At 42.6% G+C, this 22,437-nt stretch overlaps 1 protein-coding gene across 6 annotated transcripts in view; it reads left to right on the forward strand.

The window, feature by feature from the left end:
- The window catches only part of KCNIP1 (potassium voltage-gated channel interacting protein 1), a 299,520-nt gene extending 281,499 nt beyond the window's left edge, over positions 1-18,021 (forward strand). For 3 of the 6 annotated variants that reach the window (XM_040976690.1, XM_040976697.1, XM_040976704.1), the window contains 7 exons: positions 9,802-9,926; positions 10,861-10,930; positions 11,236-11,306; positions 12,018-12,125; positions 15,861-15,965; positions 17,144-17,206; positions 17,460-18,021. In XM_040976690.1, coding sequence (XP_040832624.1) covers positions 9,802-9,926; positions 10,861-10,930; positions 11,236-11,306; positions 12,018-12,125; positions 15,861-15,965; positions 17,144-17,206; positions 17,460-17,507 — 590 coding nt within the window. In that variant the 3' untranslated portion in view covers positions 17,508-18,021. Of the gene's footprint in view, positions 1-5,215; positions 5,249-9,801; positions 9,938-10,823; positions 10,931-11,235; positions 11,307-12,017; positions 12,126-15,860; positions 15,966-17,143; positions 17,207-17,459 lie in introns of those variants that run through there. The other 3 variants (XM_040976685.1, XM_040976688.1, XM_040976712.1) reach the window with 2 other exon arrangements.
- Positions 18,022-22,437: the final 4,416 nt, after the last annotated feature.

Consider the following 22,437-nt stretch of genomic DNA (forward strand, 5'->3'; position numbering starts at 1 on the left):
CAGTTCCGCAGTGGAAACCATCACTTAGCAAGTTGCATAGCAGTGAACCACTCAAGTGTAAATTCCTCTTCAGGTAGCAACTCAGCTTTTCCTTTGAGTAATTCCTTCAATCTCTCTTCATTTTTCCATCTTCCAACTAAAAGCACACTGTGTCCTAGGGAGCTCATTCACATGAACCTCCTATTTCCTGTAGGAATGTTCTGCACCCATTCATTCTGGGCCACAGATCCGCTCCTGCCAACACAGTGCCAAGGTTAACTGGTCTCCATGTGCCCGTGCTTCAGGGCTGGGTCCTGTGAGCCCAAAGGAAAAACAGTGGGAGGTTTCTTCCACTGTGAGCTGCAGAGACCCCTGGAGCTCCCTCCATAAATCAAATATGTTCACCACCTGGGCACTCTGTCAGACAAAATGGTCCAATTCAAATGGTACCCCAAGATTCCTGCCACTGGCAGAAATGCTGCCTAGGTGCTGAGAGTTCTGTCTTACAGGTGGCTCCTGGGCTTAGCCGGCCTAGCAGGTGGCTCAAGAAGCAAGAGCACGTGAGAGTCCCTAATGTGTGCACTTTGTTCCTCTCCAATCTCTTCCACAATCAGAAATCCACATAACCATGTCCCCAACCATCCCTTCATTTTCTCAATCTGGGTGAAGAGCATATGGAGGCAAAACTCTCACATAACAAACAAAACTGACCCATGTCACAAGTGTGACTCTCCGTATTCCTGAGTCATAGTTTCTCACAGTTGATTCCCAACACTGTCCTCTCCAAAGAAGCTGCACAGAGAACATTCAACACATTCCTTCCAGGAGACTGTTCTTGAGGCCCTGCTACACAGCATTGCGATCTAAGGCAATAGAGCACTGAGCTATGTACTGAAGAATTTTCAAATCATTTGGCTTCAAAAACCTTCCATCTGATGGAATAGCACCACTCAAATGATTTTTTTTTGGTAGGAGTCTTTCTTCAGAACATTTTCAGGACTAAGGTGTAAATGAATGAGAAATGTATAAATTCAATTTTGCTTAAAAGGGGCAGCGGGGCTTTTGAGATTAAGAGAACAAATGCTTGAAGCAAAACATGATTTGAGTTTTATTGAACCAGGAAGACTGGGGAAAAAATATCTGGAATACTCAGAAAATCTTTATCAAGGCTAGCTCAGCACTCCCAGGGAACTCTTGGTTAAGCACATAAAATTCAGAGCTGGGCAGTTGTGTGCACTCAGTGTGTGAACGGGTTTCTGAATCCCCTACACCTCTGCTCCAAGACCCTAAGTCTAAGGACTGGAACCCCTAAGGGGACTTCTTTCTCTCTCAGCTTCAGGAACTTCACCCCTGGTTATACTAGGGGAAGCTATGTATCCACAACAAACTTATCTACCGTGTTTAAAGGGACAGAAAAGATTACATTTCAAATATCAGCATGCTACCATAAATATGGAGTCTAGTAGAACTAGCGTGGTTTAGGCAATACTGAAAGGAACCACTGCGCACACACACACACACACACACACACACACACACACACACACACAGCTATTTCAACAGAAAGTACAGAGCTCTGTGCCTCTCACACACCCTGACACACAAATTATCTGCACTCAAAAATGTCATGTTATTTTAAATTTCCCTCTGGGCACAGCCTTTACCACATCTCACAAGTTCTGAGACGCTGTGTTTTCATTTTGTTTTAGTTCTAAATGCTTTCTAATTTCCAAGAAATTGCTTTTTTGATGCATAGGTTACTTAGAAATTGGAACTATGCTGCTTGATTTCCAAACATATCAAGCTTTGCTATTTTCTTTTTGCTAGTGATATCTACCTTAATTCTTCTCTTGACAGAAAATGTTTTCTGGTTAACTTCGATTGCTTTAAGCTTTATTAAGGTTGCCTTTATGGCTCAGGAAGTGGCTCAATGTGGTTGACGCACACTTAAGAACATGTATAGCATTCTGATTGCTGAGTGCCAAACTCTTTGATGAGTTTGTGTCAATGAATGCAAGTTTGTTCATTGTGCTACTAAGACCTTGGGTACCTTTAAGGATTTTGTCCACATGTTATATCAATAACTCAAAGAAGTACTCTTGAATTTCCAACTATGATTATGATTTTCATCTATTTAGTTCTGCCAATCTTTGCCTTATATGAATATTAGGCTATATTATCAGAACATACTAGTGTAGAATTACCACATCTTCCTCCTGAGTGTACTCTTGCTCTGTGAAACTTCCTGTTTAACACAGTGTTTTCAGCCTTAAATTCCAGCCATGCCACCTTTTATTGATCTGCATTTGTCTTGTATGGTCTCTTCCACCTTCTTACTTGTACTTTTCCTGTAACTTTATGTTTGCGAGCAGCAATTATTTGGGGTTTGCTTTCCTTCTGATGATCTTTATCTTACATTGAAGATTTTCTATTCGTGTATTTCAACAGTTTCCCTGTGTGGTTGTGTTTTTCCTACGTCTGAATCCAGAGCCTGATATATTCCACCCACATTGTAAAATCCTCATTCATTAGCTTGAAAATGTGATTTCATCATCTTTCTTTCTTCTCCACCTTCCACTTACACATGTTAGAATTCTTCCTAATGTTCCATGTCTCTTGAGCTCTTGTGTATTTTTAATTCTTTTCTCTGGGTGCACAGTCTACATATATTTCCATTGTTCTGTCTACCAACTCAGAAATTTTCTCTGCATCATTGTCCAAACTGCTGCTAAATGGGTCTATCAAATTATTAATTTTGGAATAACATTTTTTTCAATTATAGATTTTAATTAGCTTTTTTAACTTTTGGATATAAAGCTGATGGAATTCTCCATATTTTCATCTATTTTCCTGAGAATATGTGCACCACTATCTTAAAGCCCAGGCCTAATTAGCACAATATCTGGGTCGCCTGCAGATCTAACTAAGTCTATCTTTTCTTTTGCTCCTACCTCTTCATACACCTGGCAAATTGCTACCAAATGGTGAATATTAGAATAAAAATCGTATAAGCTATCTGGTTGAATTTCCACCTTCTTTAAGATAATAGAGTGAATACAGGTCAACTCAGTCCCAACAGGACCTGGGTTGTTCGAAGCAAGCTGCCTTGTGAACTCTGCAGCGCCTTCAAAGAGATCGGATTTTTAAATCCTGCTTTGCTAATTGTTCCTAGCTCTGCTACAAGAGTTCACCATTCTTGGAGGCTCCACCTTCTGTACTTTTGCACAGGCCTCCTCACCCTCCTCTTCCCTTTAAGCCTCAATAAATGATCTCCTCCCTTTCAAGTCTACTGGGGCATCTCTCCTTTTCAGACCTTGGCAGGAATTAGGGGGTTTCTCCCCTCAGCACCTACTCCTTAGCCTTATCCACACTGTGTTGGGATGACTTGCCAACAAAGGGTTCCGGACTAGCATCCCAGTACATCCTACTCACAAACTCTCTTTGCTGCATGCCAAATGCTTGATAACAACTAAGAATCTGAGAAGCAATGTTTTAATCCAACATCTCCTAAAAAGAGATATAAAGATCTGAACTCACCAAACTTAAACTCCTGCACTACAACAACTGGGAAGAAAACAGCTGTTCTCCTTCCACTGAGTAAACTCTTGTCTAGGTCCTGGTTCCCAACCCTGCCATAGTTGTACACCTATTATTTGTCCTCATCTTAGTAACCTGCCCGTGAGTATTTGGGATTACAATCTCTGGTCTTTGAGTATGAAGACATCTCTTCATCTCTCTCCCAATACCTACCATGTGCCTACCATGTTGGAGAAGGTAAGGTACCTTTTTAGATAAATATCTTTGACAAGTATCTAAGCTATTTCTCTACAGTGGAACTATTCTATATGATACAGTAGCAGTAGATCAATAACATTAGTAAGATGTCAAATACCATAGAATTATGCAACACAAAAATTGTACTCTAGTATAAAGTATATGACAGTTACTCTTAATATACCAATGATGGCTTGCCAATTGTAGCAAACATTCCACACCAATGCAAGATGTTAGTAAAATGGGAAGCTGCAGTGGGATATTTGGGAATTCTCTGGGCTATTTATGCACTTTTTCTGTCAAGCTAAAACTGCTCTGAAAGTTTACTAGTAGAAAAAGCAAGTGAACATCAACTCCAGGTCCTCCTAACCAAAGGGATAGAAAACTTTATCCAGCAAGATAGAGATCTCCCACAGGGGTGCAGGTCAGGACACAGGAGCAGAAGCACTTGCTGATGGATAATACCCTCCTACGCTGCCAGTTTCAGGAGCAGCAGCTCCTCCTGTCTGAGGATGACAGGTGGGAGGTAGAAACCAAAACACACTCTGGGTCGAGGCATTGGCCAGACAAAAGAGGTTCATAGAAATTCCCAAGGAAAATCAAGTTGACCACTCACCTAATGCATGTGAAAAGCACAGAAGGAGAGCATCTGGTAGACCTCCTTGGAAACACAGGTTAGTGTGTCGTCTACGGCCATACCACCCTGAACGCGCCTGATCTCCGAAACACAGATTAGCCAATTGCACCATGTCTTGATGGCTCTCCAGGCCATGCCTTAATGGCCTGCTGTTTCACTTTACGTTCATATTCAGTGTAAAAGAGGAAGCAGCCTGCAACCAGTCTGCCGCCCATCCTAATGAGCTTGTTCTTGTCTTCAAGTGTTGTTTTATCTCCTCTATCCAAATTACCTACCAAACTGAGAAGGAAGAGAGAAATAGAGGCTTGCAGGGGCAAGCTCCATGAGGGCAGGGAACAGAGTTACTTTATGCATCTATACACATGTAGTCAATTCTTCCCTGAGCTGTTGAGTGAGTGAATGAATCCTTCTGTGAGATATGTAGCCTCAAGTCACAATGAAGCAGAGAGCACTGGTGGGGGCCTCTTCATTGTGGAGCTTATGTTGTAAGACAGTCTTCAATCATGTGGGTATTTCCAAGGGCCCATCCATATCAGCACATCTTCCTGCCATCTCATCTCTTGACAGTTGCATGACTGCATGGCTGAGGGCATGACTACTGCGCCCTCCTGCTGGGAGCCATGGGCACTGGGAGGTGAGCCATTGCTCTTGCCTGTTTTCACTATGGGAAAAGGATGGGGAGACCAACCCAGCTCTGCTTCGCAGAGATCTCCTAGTGTATTGAGCTGAATGGTGATTGGGACACTGTCTCCACGGACCATGAAATTATGTTTCATTTTTTTCAATGAACGGATTTAGTAAAAATGTGTTCTTACTTTTTCCTAGACATCGCCTGGTGGTATTACCAGTATCAGAGAGGTAAAAACAAAGTTTAAACTAACTCAACCACTTTGATCGTATTATTTACAAAAGGAAAACTTCTTAATCAAGGATACATTTTGTGATTAGTCTTCTCATGTCGCAACTTTCTGTGCCCCTAATTACCAAACTCAACCTCCATAACAATGCTATTTTAGAGATAAGTTTCTAAAAAGTTGCTCCCCACGGCACACTGGTATTTTCCTTTCTTAAACAAGTGAAAACTGAGAGCCTACTTGTGGCTCAAGTCTAGAAACTTCTTTAAACAAATAGCCTGAATTTCTGTGCTCTTTTTTTCTCCCCACGGTCTTGACCTACTTAACCTAGCCAACAATTTCTGCGGCAGTTTTTCTTATTACTTTATCTCTTTATTTTTATTATATTTATTTCCTATAATGAGCTTCAAATCCTTTTTGCAACAACATGGAATGTGTTTTAAATAAACAGATTGTGAGGGAATGAAGTGTATGGCTTGAGGCAAGAGAACGGACAGTAGAGGAAAGTGCAAATCAGAAACCAAGAACTCATCTGTCTCTGGGGCCAGGGAGGCAAAATCAATAAATAAAGAAATCCCAGAGCAAACAACAGGAGCCCTGGAGGCTATGGCTGCCATGGTCCTGTTCCGCTTTGCTTAACTGTTACCTTATGAGAATTGGAAATCAAACCTGTAAAACAATCTCATTTTCCAAGAAATCCAATCTTGTCATGGAATCTCTCCACTTTATCAACATATGGCTCTTTCCACTTGAAATATTGACAACTAATTCAAAAAAAAATAAAAATATTGGAACACATTTTACAAACTACACAAGACTTGGCTTTGAGTTATACTTGGGCCAAGAATGTTCATACTGTAACTTCAAAACTAGGTGTGTGGGAATAAAGTCCAACCCCAAGATACTGCCAAACGGAAACAACTTTCCAGCCCAGGGAGGAGATGGCTCTGGCCTTGGTCACGCACATGTACTTGACCTTTTTGGTGATAACACCAAAGGAATGGATCTTTCTATGTTCAGTCTGAGGTTCCAACTTGTACCTACACAGAGCTTGTTGGGAGCAGGACAACTGCAAGGTTGGTTACAAATACAAACCAATTTGCAATTTATGCTCAGGGAATATGGAAGCTGCTATGCAGGTGCATGGAAACTAGAGCTGATGAAGAGATCTGGATTGCTGGATTCTATCACCTTCTGCTTACTTGACCTAGGACTCAGACACAGGCCAGTTAATAGTAGAATTTAGACAAAACTTCTTACACTAGGAGCCATTAGCATGGGCCCCACATGTTACATGCAAGAACTCACTGAAAATATGGGAAAATTTTGCCCTGATTTGGTGTGGGTTTTTAATCCCCTGAAAGGGTCCAAAGGTTTCATTGCATGTACAAAATCTGAGTCAAGGACCCTAATCTGAAGGGCCATTTAATTTGAATCACCTACTCAGTCTAGGAATTTCCTCTGTAGAATCCTCTACAACTGATCATTCTATCACCCTTTGCCCAAAGTGGGAGAGCTACCCAAGTGGTTAGAAAGTCACTTCATCTGCTGGGACACCTTTCCTCATAATAGTCAATGGGGAAAGTAACGGGCCCCTCTCCACTATCTACCAGGCTTGAGGTTATGAAATGACGGATATGATTCAAAGTATTTTACAAAGGAAGATAGTATAATTTATTGTTGTTCTGTGGCTATTCCGTAGTATGAAATCTCTAGGCTACCTTCTATCTCTACCATCCAAACTCCATCTGACTCAGAAACAGGCCTATCATTATTTTTAATAGCAAAAATAATAATAAGCAACATCCGGCATTGGAGACTCTTAACCACCCTGGGAAAAAGCAGACATCCAAATGCCTCCTGATATGTTCCAGGGAGCTGGACCCCTCCTCCCCGACTGGGACTGCCAGGGGTAGCACTGGGAGAATCTCCAAGGGCCAAGAGGCTGGAGGTGAAAACTGATGTCCCCTGCTAATGTCTCCCCAGAATATATTACAGAACATGTTATGGAGCCACAAGGCAGATAGGAAAGGGGAGGAAGAGCCAGCTGTGGGGCACCCTGGAAGGTCACTACAGGTATAGACAAGTCAATGTTTTCCAAGCAAAAATCTTCACATGTGCGGGTCACCACCAGCATGTGTGTATACAAAAGAATATGTTTTAAAATGAAAATAAAGTACATTCCACGTTAGTGAAGACCAGTATTATTTCATGAGACTTTGTTTGCAAATAGTTCATGAAAATATTGCTTATCTATCTGGGCATACTGGATTGTGTTGTACATTGCAGTTTTTATTACAAAATATTATCTTAAAAAAATTGATAGTCACTGGTTTCAGCCCCTGCTCTCTACAGGCAGGCTGCTTCCCACCGCAGCAAGCCCTTGCTGTCAATGGAACAGCAGCAAGATGATTAAAGAATCATGCAAATGCAAAATAAAGCAAAGCTGAGCAGCCATCATTCAAGGATCTTGGTATCACAGGATCTGTGTGATGTGAAATTGATCCTGTTTTAAAAAAACTATACATTTAAAAAGTCCACTTCCACCTTAGTGAAGTGTGTTTCATGGGTGGTAGCTCAATAATTAAAGTGCATTTTTAAGAAAGGCAAGTTGTTTGGGGATCTGAAAGAGTCTCTTAAAATTTGCAGTCATTTCCCTAAGCTTATGAAAAGCACTGTCATAGGAAGATAAAAGAATAATAAAATATAGCCCCCCAAATTCCCTTAAGTCCTTGGATGAGATATACCTCGAAAATGAAAAGTGTACTAGACACTTTCAAAAATAGGTTTTTTCCAAAATCCAATTGTTCAATTTCCTGATTTGTATTTTAATACATTTCTGCCTATTTCCCCTTTTTTTTTTTACTGGAATCCCTGGGCAACACTCAGGGACCAAGCACTAGGGAGAGATAAGGGGGCGGTGGTAGATGTGAAGTAGCCTACAGCCGCCTTGGGCAGCTCCTCCAGGACACGTGGGCATTCTCTATAAAGCTACTGTGCAGTCTGGTGCTTACAGAGCTCAAGTGAGAATTAACTTCCCTTTTCACATGAGTTCTAAATGTATGTAAATACATGGGAACAATCTAAGGTGGACATCTTGAAATATTTCCCTCTGGTTTTCTTTCTCTCTCACTTTTTTTTCTTCTTCTCTTTACTTTTTTTTTTTTTTGAGAACCACACCTTTGAGTTAGATGGAAGTACTTCAGTATTCAAATCATTATACTTAATTCATTTGTTTCCAAGCAGAGCAATAATGAAACACTTTGTAAGAATTTTAACGAAACTGGCCACCTGCTGCTATGTTGGATAATCAGTTTTTCACCTACATTGTAACATCTGCCTTAAGCCTGGCAGGAAAGGGTTATATGTGGTGAACCACATAGAATTAGTATCAAGTTACTGGTACCTTCCCCAGACCACCATTGCCTTCAGGAATGCGCACAAAAATACAAACTTGGATGAATTCCTTTTAATCTGAGTCAGAGACTCAAAGGGAAACAGAAAATTGCAAAGAAAATCTAGTGCAAAGAATTCAATCCTGATTAGAGAAATGCATCTAAGTTTATGCACCTGCTCATCCCGTCTTCAATGTGGAAGACCCCACCCTGCTCTTGGTAGTCACAGGGTGTGATGTGCCATGTGGATCTTCCCAGCAGCCTATCCATCTTACCACTATTCTTGCCTACCAAGACTTAGAGTCATTCAATATATGGATTTGGTAACATCCGCATGACAGATGTGAGCAGAGAATTGATTCATAGTCGGAATGAATTTATAAAGAAATATTCTGGCAGGGCCCAAAGGAAGATCTCATCACATGTGAAACAATGAAAAGTTCCACTGATTTGGACTTTGTGATACTTCAATGGGAAGTGGGTAGATTTCTTGCTTTAATTAATAGATACTTCTTAAATCTCCAAGGCAACACTATATTGCCTTATAGTCCAGACGGGAGGTACAGTTCAACTTCTACTTCCACCAGCTAGTGTCAGTGCCTTTCAGATGCCTTGTAAGCTCTCTCCTATGCAAAGTAGCTTCCAGGTTAACTCCTTTTCCTATCATTTAAGTATATCCAGTAATACTGTAATTAGGACACTATAAAATCCTATCCAATCATTATCGTTAATACTTAACATGCCAGAATTTGAACTTTTTGCTAAGTCACTCTAACCTTTCCCTACTTGCTCCAAATGGTGCAACTGTACTGTTTTAATAGTCTTGTTTCCTTTGCTCTTACAAGAGTAGTCCTTGTTCTCTTTCACCTGTGTCTCCAGCACATGCAGAAGGTCCCATGGGCAGACATCTGAATATGCAAAGAAGGTTATTTTGGAAGGAAAAAAAGTATTTATTACAGACTTATTTTCAGCACTTCTGTCCTCCTCTTCTATCTTTGATTCTGCCATTGCCTCCCTTACGGCACCTGGCACTCCCAGAGTACTATGTGGGCAGTGAGACCCCAGCCCATAGGATGCCACTACTCATTTGACAGCTCATGCTGTGATATGACAAGAGAGACCACTGAGGCAACCATTCCAATGCTATCTCCTCTGGTTCCAGATAAGATTGAAGATGAGTTGGAGATGACAATGGTTTGCCATCGGCCTGAGGGACTGGAGCAACTGGAGGCCCAGACCAACTTCACCAAGAAGGAGCTGCAGGTCCTTTATCGAGGCTTCAAAAATGTAAGACCTGGGTGGGAGCTCCTGAATGCCCAATGGAGTTTCCCATATATGTAACAGCCCAGGGAGGACCTCTGGGCCTGAGTGCAAGATCCCCTGGTTGGGAAGAAAGGTTCCAGGTAGAGAGGAGACAATCTCAGCAGAGAGACTGACTGCACAAAACTGTCAAGGGGTCATGGAGGCTTGGAAACCCCACTAAGGCCCTGGATTCTAACCCCAGCTTGACACTTTTTCTTTGTTGCTGGCTTACACAAGATACTGGTAATGTAAGCCTGAAGGTTGCTGTATTAATTTGCCATGAGGAACAGAACTGACAGGGGAATGAGACTCTCCTCTGTTCTTGCCGGAACCTTCTCTCCCTGTGCTGAGTTCCAATCAAAAGTTAAATTAGACACAAGGAGTTTCCTGTTGCTTCTTATCCTTTAATAAATCTCTGCCCCTCAGACCACTGTAAGCTCTCTCAGCCCCCATCTTGGATGTTGATTTGTTTGTCTGTTGTTCAGTACCCAGAGCACAATCTCTCCCCCAGGTCCTGGGATAGGCTGGCAGGAGGCCCTCCCAGCCACGCTCCCTCCAAGTACAGGATACAGGTGAAACCTACTTGATCCCAAATCAGCCACAGGTTCAGAAGTCCCTATGGAGGGCTTTGACCAGCATCACAAAGCTTAGAACTGAACAAACCAGGTTGCAAATCCAAGACCCTTCCTCTAAACGTAAACTCCCCTCACCTAGCATTCCCCAAAGCAGTGGAGTTACTTCCTGCCCACTCACCTTAGAGACACAAAAATGTACAGATGCTTGCCCAGACCCTAAATGCTCCCCCCAAAGAATCCCAAGGAGCCCTAGGCCCCAAGAATGAGCCTTATCTATTCCCCCATCCCACTCTTGGGAATCCCTCAGTCATGCTCCACTGTGCTTCTCTCTCCCCTTCACACAGGAATGCCCCAGCGGTGTGGTCAATGAAGAAACCTTCAAACAGATCTATGCTCAGTTCTTCCCCCACGGAGGTGAGTCCAACCTGGAAAACCATCCTGCTTAGCGCCCCCTGGTGGCTGAGTTTCCTTGTCTAAATCTAATCTCTCTGGGCCTTGGTTCCTATCTTAACCAACAAAGCAAACCCAGGATCCTCTGGAGCAACAAATACGTGTTCATAATACAGCAAGGTTCTTCCTAGCAGACTTCCCACCAACACCCCAGGAACCGAGAGAACAGTTAGTCCCTCCTGTTTCTGGTCAAACCTTGCCTCTGTTTTTCAATGATGTCCCTCCTCTGTGGCTGTCCCATCACCTGTCTTTCCGTCTCTCTTTTTCAGATGCCAGCACCTACGCCCATTACCTCTTCAATGCCTTCGACACCACCCAGACAGGCTCCGTGAAATTCGAGGTACACTTACCCCTTGGGTCCACTCCAACAATGGATGTGTGTGCATCATCACATCTGAACCACAAGGTGTAGAGCTGGAGCAGCAAATGCTCTCAGACAACATAAGGGAAACTTGTATCCATTTCCTAAAAATTTCCTGGCGGGAAAGAACCACCTTCCTCAGTCTTGCCTTGAACTCGGGGTCTCAGACACTGACACTAGCCATGTAAGAGGTCGCCAGCAAGCTGCTCACCATGTGGTGGTGTCGGCTTCACTGCTTTGTAAGCTCATTTGACCTTCTCAATAACTCTACAAGGTAGGGTTGTATTATTTATGACCACTTAACAGGAGAGGAGAGGAAGGCAAAGAGAGTAGCTTTCCCAAGATTAAACAGCTGGGGAGTGGTAAAGGAGGACCAGAACTAGAACTTAGAAAAACAGCCTATGTTCTTAGCCTTGGATCAACACACATCACAGCCATGGGATGAGGCAACAACAGTTGACTGGACTGTGTTGAGCTGCACTGCAGGTGTTACTATAGCAGAGTTTCTTTCTTCCTCAAAGAACACTTTCAAAAAGCAGAGCAAGGAAGAGGAGGGAAGGCTGAGCTGGGCAAGAGGGCATGGGAGACACCATGCTGGGTCAGAGAACCAGAGAATCTGACGCAAAGACCCAGCTTTCCCCCGCCCCACGGCTCAGTGGTTAACGTCTCACCTGCTCTTTCACTCCTCAGGACTTTGTCACTGCTCTGTCGATTCTGCTGAGAGGAACCGTCCATGAAAAACTCAGGTGGACATTTAATTTGTATGACATCAACAAAGACGGATACATTAACAAAGAGGTGAGTGGGCTGAGGCCAGGGCACCACAAAGCTACGGGAAGGCACCCAACTTCATAGATACCTACCCCTGGCTTTGGATTGGATCTGCTTGGCCCCAGCTATTGTGGCCATTCGGGGGTGGGGGGGAGCGCGGTTGAGTCAGCAAATGAAAGATCTCTCTAACTTTGCTTCTCTCTGTAAAATTTGCCTTTCGAATAAACCTGTTTTTTCCATTTCTCACAAGACAACTTTGAAAACACAAGATTAGTCACAAACCTAGAGAAAAATGTTTGCAAATTATATGCCACAGATCCAATATCCAAAATATATAAAATTTCTAATTGAATAAGTAGCTAATCACTCAACTTAAATTAAACAAAGCAATTGAATAGGTAATTCAGTAAAGAAAATAGATAATGGCCAACAATCCATGAAAAGGTGCTCCACTTCCTTGGCCCTCAAATCACACAAATTATAACTATAGTAAAATACAAATACACACCCACTAGAATGGCTACATTTTAAAAGACTCACAGTATTAAATGTTGGCAAGGATTCAGAGCAACAGAAATTCTCTTTGCTGATGTGAACGTAACACAATATACTTTTGAAAAACATTTTGGAAACTTTTATGAAGTTAAGGATATACTTCACATACAATCCAGAAATACTACCAATAGATATTTAACTTTTTAACAAAAACATATGTGGAGCCAGTGCTCAGCTAAAGGCCTGGGAAAAGCAGAGAAAGAGGGGAGACTTGGGTGAAGCTGCTGGTTCCAGGCTTTGGATCATTGAAGTCATCTGGGGAGTGAACCAGCAATTGGAAGATCTCTCTCCCTCTCTCTTTAGCTTTGACTGTAAATAAATAAATTTTTCAAAAGAAATTAAACTACATTATTCCATAAAGACCTATACATAGATGTTCATATCAGTTTTATTCATAATAGGCCCAGATTGAAAACAGCTAAAATGTCTGTTTACAGGACAATGGACAAACATATAGTGGTACAGCCATTCCGTGGAATACTACTCAGCAGTCAAAGAAATAATTACTGCTGCATGCAAAATTGGCATGGGTCTCCATAAGCATTTGGCAGAATGAATAAACATAGACAGAAAGAATTTATGCTTTATGACTTCACTAACGTGAAATTTTGGAAAATGCAAGCTAACCTATAGTGAAAGAAATTTCATCAGCAATTGCTTGGTGTCAAAGACTTATAGATGCTCACCGCAAACAGATGTCTATAAGAACTTCTTGTGCCAAAGGCATCCTCTGTTGAGTCTGTTAGAGTCCACACGGGCATATACATTTATCAGACACCATCAGTTATTTTAAGTCAGTGAATCTTTTCAAGCAAGTTGCTTCAGTAGGTTTTGCTTAATTTTTTAAAATCTTCTAATAAAGCAAAGGTTTCTTTCTATCATAAATACACACACACATACACTCTCACACACACACACACACACACGTAAACCAAAAAAAATAAACACATGTGTGACATGAAGAAAAAGGAAAGTAAAATCAAATTTCATTGACTGAAAAGCCCCCAAATCCCAAAAGAAATTCTGGGAAATTAACCCTGATGTTCCAATTAAAGAAGTGCACAAGACTGGGATAAGGAAGGTTTATTCCAGGAATGGAAGAATAATTCAATGGTGGAAAAAAACTGTTAAATAATTCATTATATAAATATATCAAAAGATTAAGCTATAGGATGCTAAAATCACATTCAATAAAATTTAGCATCCATTCTTAATAAATTTTTTAAAACTCTGAATAAACTTGGAATATTTCTCCAGCATAGTAGAAAATACTTTAGCCTAGGACACAGTTTCATTACTTATGGAAACAGTAGAGATGATAACAAGAATAAGACAAGAACACACATGACTAATTACCACCAATATTTAGCATTTTCTGGAAGTGCTTCAACTTTACTAAGACATGAAAAGCAATGAGATGGAAATACAGAAAGCTGCGACCTCTCTTGTTAAGGACATGACTTTCTACATGGTAAAAAAAATGAGACAAAAATAAAGCAAAAACAACTATAACTAAAAAATACATCAATAAAATGAAGTAAATGACTGGCAATAGTATATATACACAAAAAGAAGTTTGTTGTGCTGTGTATGGGCTGTGGCCATTCAGAAAGCTGTAAGAAAGATACTCTAATAGTAAGATGATAAGATTTAAAATACGTGGGCATTTCACAAGATCCACAATTTAGACAAAGAAAAGATATTCTGAGGAGCACCAAAAGAAAGACTTGGTGAAACAGAGAGACATACCATATTCTTGAAGGGGAGTTCTTTGTAAGCCAGGAATTCCCCAATTTGAATGGATGTATTTTTCATCAAAATTAAACTCTTATTTAGAGAGGAAATTTGGCATAATTACTACAGAGCTTTGTTGGAAATCAGGTGAAAACAGCAAAGACAATTTTCCGAAGAAAGAAAAAGGATGGGACTTATTTCCAGATATTTACATGCATTACAAATATATTGAAACTATTAAAATATTATGGCGTTAGAGGAGGGACAGGCAAGTCAGTGGAAGAGACTAGAAAATACAAATAATAATTTGGCATGTAGTAAAAGAAGCATTTTGAATAGAGACTGGAGAAATCATTAATAACTAAATAAATTACCCTATTGAAAATATGTAATTATTTCAGCAACAAATAAATATTCTTAATACCATGCATCCAAATTAACCATAGATATATAGTCTTTTTAAACTATAAACAAAAGAAACATACGTAAATATCTGATAACAAAAACCTAAACCAAAGTTAAGAACTATAAATAAAGTATTGACATTTCTACTCTATAATAGTTTCAAATGCTGTACATCAAAAATTCCACAGAAAAAGTTCAAAAGCAAGTGACAAAGTCACTAAAAATATCTGAATCATGAAATGATACAAGGGCTGATACTCCTTGTAAGACAATCATCTTGGTTTTTCAAGATTTATTTATTTTGGGCCCATTATTTGTAATTGTACAACTGGCTAATCCTCTATCTTCAAGTGCCAGGATTCCAGATGGGCACCAGCTCAAGCCCCAACCGCTCCACTTCCCATCCAGCTCCCTGCTTGTGACCTGGAAAAGCAGCGGAGGACAGCCCAAAGCCTTGAGGCCTGAAAGAATCTCCTGGCTCCTATCTTCAGACCAGCTCAACCTCAGCCATTACAGCCACTTGGGGAACAAACCAGTGAATGGAAGATTTTTCTCTTGGCCCCTACTTCTCCCTGTAAATCTTCCTTTAGAACAAAAATTAATATATCTTTCAAAAAAAGATTTATTTTACTTGACAGAATTACAGAGAGAGTGAGTCAGAGAAGGATTTTCCATTGCTTCTCAGGTTTTTGGCTAAGACCAGGAAGAGAGAGATTTGTACATCTTTGTAAACTAGAACATTAATGTGTCTTTAATTCAGAATAGAATTGCATTTGCTTTAAGTCTGTTAGTAGCGATCCCGCACATCACCACTCACAGAGAACAATGCCCAGAAAGAGGTGACCCAACTAAGAGCTCCTGAAAGCAAAGAAAATGCACCACTGTCTTCTAACGGAAGATTCCCGGAGTCCAGTTGCTTCAGCTTTTTCTCTAACCCCTTTCATCTGCTAAAGAAAACCCTCCTACTTAATTTTATTGCCAAAGGACGTAAGGAGTCCACACTCTGCCTCCCAACAAGAGCCTGACCTCATGGTTCCCGCACCATGTGCTTCCCTGTCCCCTCTGCAGGAGATGATAGACATTGTGAAAGCCATCTATGACATGATGGGAAAGTACACCTATCCCGTGCTCAAAGAGGACACTCCAAGGCAGCACGTGGACGTCTTCTTCCAAGTAAGTGCCCACACCCACTGCACGGGCTCTAAGCCCGATCTCAGCTGATCAACCATGAGCATCCGAGACCGTTGTTTGTATCCAACCCTGTGTTAAACCTGGTAGGAAGCAGAAACAAATCCTAAGTTATATTGTCCTCAATGAATCAGTGATCTCATTACACACACACGTAAACCCACAGAAGGGTAGGAGCAAAGATGTCATAAAGTCTAAACAGTATGGCTCAGAGAAAACAGTACATGGTGGAGACTGCTCAGCACGTTTGCATAGGTTCAGCATTGGGAGACAAAGACTAGCAACCAACCATGTGTGAATCTTGAGATGGAAGTGTTTAGCTTTGCCCTGGAAGAGGACGGGCTGCTACGGGATGTTTTGAGCAGAGGAGTTGCAGTGTAGCAGTGGCATATCAAAGAATGTCAGAGCTCACGTTCATCTGTGGAAGATGGGAGAACAGGAGCCTCCCTCCAAGACCGTGCAATGGTAAACAGCAGCAGCAGAACCAGAACCTCCTGTGCTCTGCATCCAGGGATGTTTCTGCCAAACAGCCAGGCCGGTGGGAGCCCAAGAGGAAATATGCTGAGACTTGGAAACAGTTTGAGTGTATCCCCACAAAGATTCGTATATTGCAGGCTTGATCTTCAGCGTGTCAGTAGATAGATGGTGGGACCTTAAAGAGGCAGGGCCTAACAGGGGCCATTGGGAGCAGGACCCTTGGAATGAATAGATTAATCCTGTGGTTTTCATCAAAGGAAGTTGCTATTTAAATGAATAAAAAGTAAGTAAGTAGAGGCAGCAAGATTGTCCCTCTTCATTCGCTGGCTCCGTCTCCCGTTTTGTGGTCGTTTCTGTACATGTGCCCATCCTTGGTACGGCTCCTACCAGAGCCACCCAGAAGCTTTTTTTTTTAATAAAAAATATAGAATAGCCAGCCATGAGTATTTTTTTATAGTCATGAAAAATAGCTAAGCTACATGCTAGGACAACAGTGGAAGAGTCCAGCAACAAAGTGCTGGTGTCTACAGCAAGCCTTGAAGACTCACAGAATTGATGCCCTACTAGAGATGTCTAGCCAGTGAAAGGGCACCTTGACCTTGGGGCAAGGTTAGCTCATGACCCTGAACTTTTGGAATGCGGATGACCAGGTTCTTTAAAATGACCCTTGTTGCCTTGTCTTTCAGAAAATGGACAAGAATAAAGATGGCATCGTGACTTTGGATGAATTCCTTGAATCCTGTCAGGAGGTAAGGAGCACTCAGGGCAGGTTTTCGATAAATTATTTGATAAAATGCAAGTACTCAGAACATCTTAAAAAGTTTTCGATTCATATTGATTGTTCAGTTGATCCTCTGCTAGGCTCCCAGCCCTGGCTCCTCGTTCCACATTGCCTTATAGAGGTCTTCTGCCAAGGAAGCTGTGCTCACCAGACAGAGAGAGCTCCTTGGGGAGGGACTTCAGATAGTTCTTACCACCCTCTCTCCCCTCCCCCCTCCTCAGGATGACAACATCATGAGGTCTCTCCAGCTGTTCCAAAACGTCATGTAACTGGGGACCCAGCCAGCCAGCTCCCAGGGACACTGTACTGAACAGCCACCTGAACAACCTGACCACCCCTCTCTCCCAATTTATACACCAACTCTTGGGACAGAAGCCCCTTTTACACTTTGAAAGAATTCTCCACTGAAGACGTTCTCTGGAACCCAGCGCCACGCGGCCCAATCTCTGCCAACTCCTCCTCCTGCTGAGAAAGGCAAGAGGAAATCCCAGTTTGTTCCAGAAGCATGCCCATCTCTTCACACTGCTGCCCCATGGAAAGCCTCCCCCTGCCTGAGCTTGAGCATAGCGCACAGGTTTCTGCTCACGGACTCCCAGCTTACCTCCAAGTCAAACCAACTTTGACAAATCTGGAAGCAAGAAGACCTTAGCCGAGTGTACACCATCATCTGCTGGCCTCCCAGACCAACGTGCCTGTTTCTCTTTCTGTGGTGGAAAGAAAGAGCATTTCACACAACAATGAGAATCTGCTCTGACTACATTGGGAGAGCCAGCCCCTAACACATGTAGGATAGGACTGAACACAGCATGGTCTGAAGACCAAACGGCCCAGCAGCCTTTGTTTCCAGGGGCAAGGACTGATAACGCTCTTATATTAGCATCTGTGCTGGTAGACCGAGTCCCTCTCACCAGCCCTGGAAGGGAGTCATTACCCAGTGGCTCACACATACCTCCACTCACTCCATCACCTGCTCGAGCCCAGCACTGCATGTCCCTCCCAGAAAATCCAGAATGCCTGCAAATTGCTGTAATTTTATACCATGTTCTAATCAATAAATAGAACTGTTTCTTACACTGTCAACCATTTCCTCCATGACTGCACTGGGGCAGGAGAGGAAAGCTGTGAGAAAAGAAACTTAGTCCCTTCATTTGGCATCTGTTATTGGTGACTACTCTGTTGCCCTGCACTACACCAGGTGGTGGCAGCCTCTGAACTATCCCAGTCAAATCTTCAATTCAAAAGCAGATGCTGGGACCATCTGCAATGTCAAGTTCAATCAGCCCCTACACAAGCCTTACTTACCACAAGACTGCCAATCCCCAGATCCAGTAAAGTGCAAAATCAGAAGTCTCATGTGGAGTGCTCATGTGGAGGGATATAGGAACAGGAGCTCCTGCTGAAGGAGTCACGGTCCAGGGGTGGATAAAACGGTTTCAGGTCCTAAGGAAAGCATCACTTAGCTCTAACACTGTGGGTCTTGACTTCTTCATTGGATATTATGAAAAACATTAAGAGCTAATGGCAGCATTCTCAGGAGGAAAGCAATTTACAGAACCTCCACTATGTGTCAGGTGCTGTACTAGGAACTTTATGCACATTATCTTATTTTGTATTCAAGGTAGAGCATCAAGTCCTGGCTTTACTAGTGAGAGCATTAGAGTTCACAAAGGATCTTCTAAGGTGTCACAACTGACTGAGATACCTTATGGAGATTAAATTCAACCTCACCTCCATAAATTTCATTCTCCTGTAGCCAGTCCAGAGAGGCACGATGTTCTTGAACCCATGTAACAGATGAGAAGACCAACACAGTGCAAGAAAACATCTCAGGTAATCATGGATCGCTAGCACAAGCAGCCCACCACAGCATCATGTGCATATATGAACACTCTCAATCCGATGATGCTGATACTTCTCATGGTTTGAAACTGTAGGAGCTGCAGCTCTATTAGGGATCCCTGAGTGCACCCACATGGCCACCCTCAAGCTGCTGGACACCTACTTGCTCCCAGAAGGGCATCTATATGTCTGCCCAAGCACAGGGTCTGTGCACATGATCATGCCTGTGCGGGGTCTGCGCCTGTATCAGCGGCTCTCCACCCTGGTTGTGCGTCAGAACCACCTGACACGGAACTAGGAAAATACCAAATGCAGGACTCACCTAAACTAACTAAGGTACAACCTCTAAAGGTGGGGGCATCAGAATTCTCTACAAGCAACCCAGAGAGCGTAAAGTGCCCACAGGCCTAAGAAGGAGGAACTGGCCACATCCAGCTCCAGGAATGGAGCATCTGATTCGAACCATCCCCTGGCCATAGAGACTGACTCAAGGGTAAGCTTGAAACAAGCCAGGTCAGAGAGCGTGAATCTCAAAACTTGTGCTGAAAATAATGAGGCAATGTTGTTCTGTTTCCCACCGAAGCTGAATGAAAAAGCATGTGGCCCAAGACATGCTGGCAACTATGTAGGGATTCCAAGAGCTTATCTACTAACCATGACCTAAAAACCAGATATTACACAAGGCAAGGCAGGGTAATTTTAGAAAATAAAAACCAGAAATTAAGCCCTTGATGAGATCACCGGCCTGTTGAATCAAGTTGTTCCTGAAGCTAGACATGCCACTACCCTTCCCAGATGCCCCTGGTAGATGTTTATGTAGCATCTACATTCTCCACATCTCTACCCTGGATGCATATCAGAACCACCCAGAGAAGAGAAGGGGGCATTTTTGAAATGCCAGGGCCCCTTTTCAGGTGAGTTGAATCTCACACAGTCTCTAGAGGTGTTTGCCCTGAGCTCAGTAGGCTTTAGAAGATCTCTAGGTGTTTGCCCTGTACACCTAGAGCTAAGGACCCCATCTCTGGGAGGGAGGAATGGCTGCCAGTCTTCTCCCTGCGTTGGCCAGACCACAAGAAACTAAAATCTGTCCTGAGAACTAGCAGGTCAAGATATCAGAGAGAAGCCAGGGTGGGAAGAAGATTCAGAACTTCTCTTTCAGACTAAACCTCAACAGAAGGGGTAGGGAAGGACATGCAGCGAAAGGGGACTGACCCCATCTCCAACAGGTCCTCCTCCAGGCATCCTGCTGATCCTGGATCAACCAACCAGGAATCACACCTTTGCCAGGGATCACCTGCTCATGGGAACCCAACCAGGTTGCAGAGGCCATGGCTGTTTGGAAATCACCATGACTGTGTAGGTGGACTTTTGCTACCAACTGGAACTTTTTTGTGTGCACTCTTGACTCTCACAGACCTTGTCTTACAGGCCCCAGTTTGCCTAAGACAGGGCAGGCTAGAAGAATCAAATCATCGACAGCTCTGAGGAACAGCCCTTCGTTAATGACTAGGGAGATGCAGAATGGATACCCTGGGTCGCTCTCCTCCATCTTCTAAACATCTCCAGTAAGGACTGAGCTGCAATCACCCACGGCAGCAACCAATGAGGAATCAGACTGATGCATATCCTGCTCTCAAGAACTTAAGATTTAAATGAGAGGAAAGAGACAACAAAGAAAATTATTCTAATGGAATACCAAGAAAACAAGCATGCGCCATGACAGAGCGATCAGAGCAGCTGGGGAACTACTGCAGTCAGCATGATGGACAGGCCTTTCTGAAGAGCAGCAGCTAACCTCACACCATCTCTGTGCACTTTCCCTTCCTTGTGCGTGACAGCAGTCCGCGGAGCTGGATATCTTAGGCACCTGTTTCTCTGATGAAAAAATAACAGGGACATGGCAGTACTTGCCCACACAGCTAGACACAGACTGAAAACTCTCCAAGCTCCAACATCTACCTGTTTAATATCTTAGAGAGCATGAAGACCATTCCCCATCCATCCCTAAAACTAGCTCTGAGAAACAATCACCAGAGAGGGTTGGAAAGCAACTGCCACAAAAAAAAAGGTATTCATAAAAAGCAGTGAGGACAAGCCCATGTGCCCAAGCCAAATTTCTTCTCCTCTAAAGGGAAGCATGCCAAGGACCTGTGCAAAATGGCCATATGGGTTTCTCAGAGGAGCTACGGGGAGTGTGTCCTTCCATACCAAAATAAGGGCCGATCTAACTGGGAAGCCACAACAAGTTCTGCACCCCATATAGCGGTTGGCAGGGGTCCAACAGGAGTCACAAGCCCAGGGTTTGGGGAAAACTCTAGAGGCAGCCAGCCCCACTGGGTAAGTTCCACGAGTTGCTGGGGAGTTGATATGCTCTCTATTCTGGGAATAAAGCACATGGACCAAGGCCACATTAATCATAATTTCCCATGTCCCTGGCCACAGTGATTGTTTAAGGAAAGGCTTTAAACTTGAAATAATAATTCAAATACCATGCATGCCAAACTTCCACCAAAAACAACGAAACAAGCTTAGCATTTTGCTACAGATACGAATGAGAAACCACAAAGTCCTAAGCCCGAGAAGCAATGGTTCTGTAACCTGAAAAATAGCTAACCTATAGCTGAATATATCACAAAAGCCAAGCAGAGAGATAGAAAAAAATGGACTCCTCAGTAATATTATTGACTACTGGATCCAACTCCATGGAAAGTTGCACTCTCCTCACATTTCTGATTATACATCTCAGCAAAAATCAAGCAATGCATGTTTTATTACTTAGGGTAGTTTAAGTTGAACTTTCTTGCAACTTGTCATAAGCCAACTGACCCCATCCCACCCCTTCTTATAAGAGATGGGGCCATCAAACCTACAGCTAAACAGCTATGTGTTAGCAGAAATGGGACAACAGAGCAAGTCTAGTTACGTAACCTCCACACCACACTGGCACCGATTATTATCATAACACATTACGAATATCATTTATTGAGCATGCTAAATAATTCCCATGTATTCACCTTATTCAATCTTCACTACTGCAAAATTTAGTTAATATTCCCATTAATGAATAAGCAAACTTGACCTACACGATTTGATTATAACTGAATAGTTATCAAGTGGTTGAACGGCAGTTTGAACTCAGGACTCTCCGACTTTTAGTTACTAACCCAGGAACTACCAAGTTCAATGAGCACATGGAATCAGGCAGACTGAAGAAATAAATGGTAAACCAAACAACAACAAAAAACATGCTCAGTGTTCATATGCAAACGTGAAAGGTTATCAAAATCTTCCAAATTTATATGTGTGTAGCTAATTTAGTATTCAAAAGTTATCATACAGAGGCTAGCAGTGTGATCCACC

The sequence above is a fragment of the Ochotona curzoniae genome, unplaced genomic scaffold, assembly GCF_017591425.1.
Source record: "Ochotona curzoniae isolate NIBS_2020 unplaced genomic scaffold, NIBS_Ocur_1.0 contig_1, whole genome shotgun sequence".
Classification (NCBI taxonomy): Eukaryota; Metazoa; Chordata; class Mammalia; order Lagomorpha; family Ochotonidae; genus Ochotona; species Ochotona curzoniae.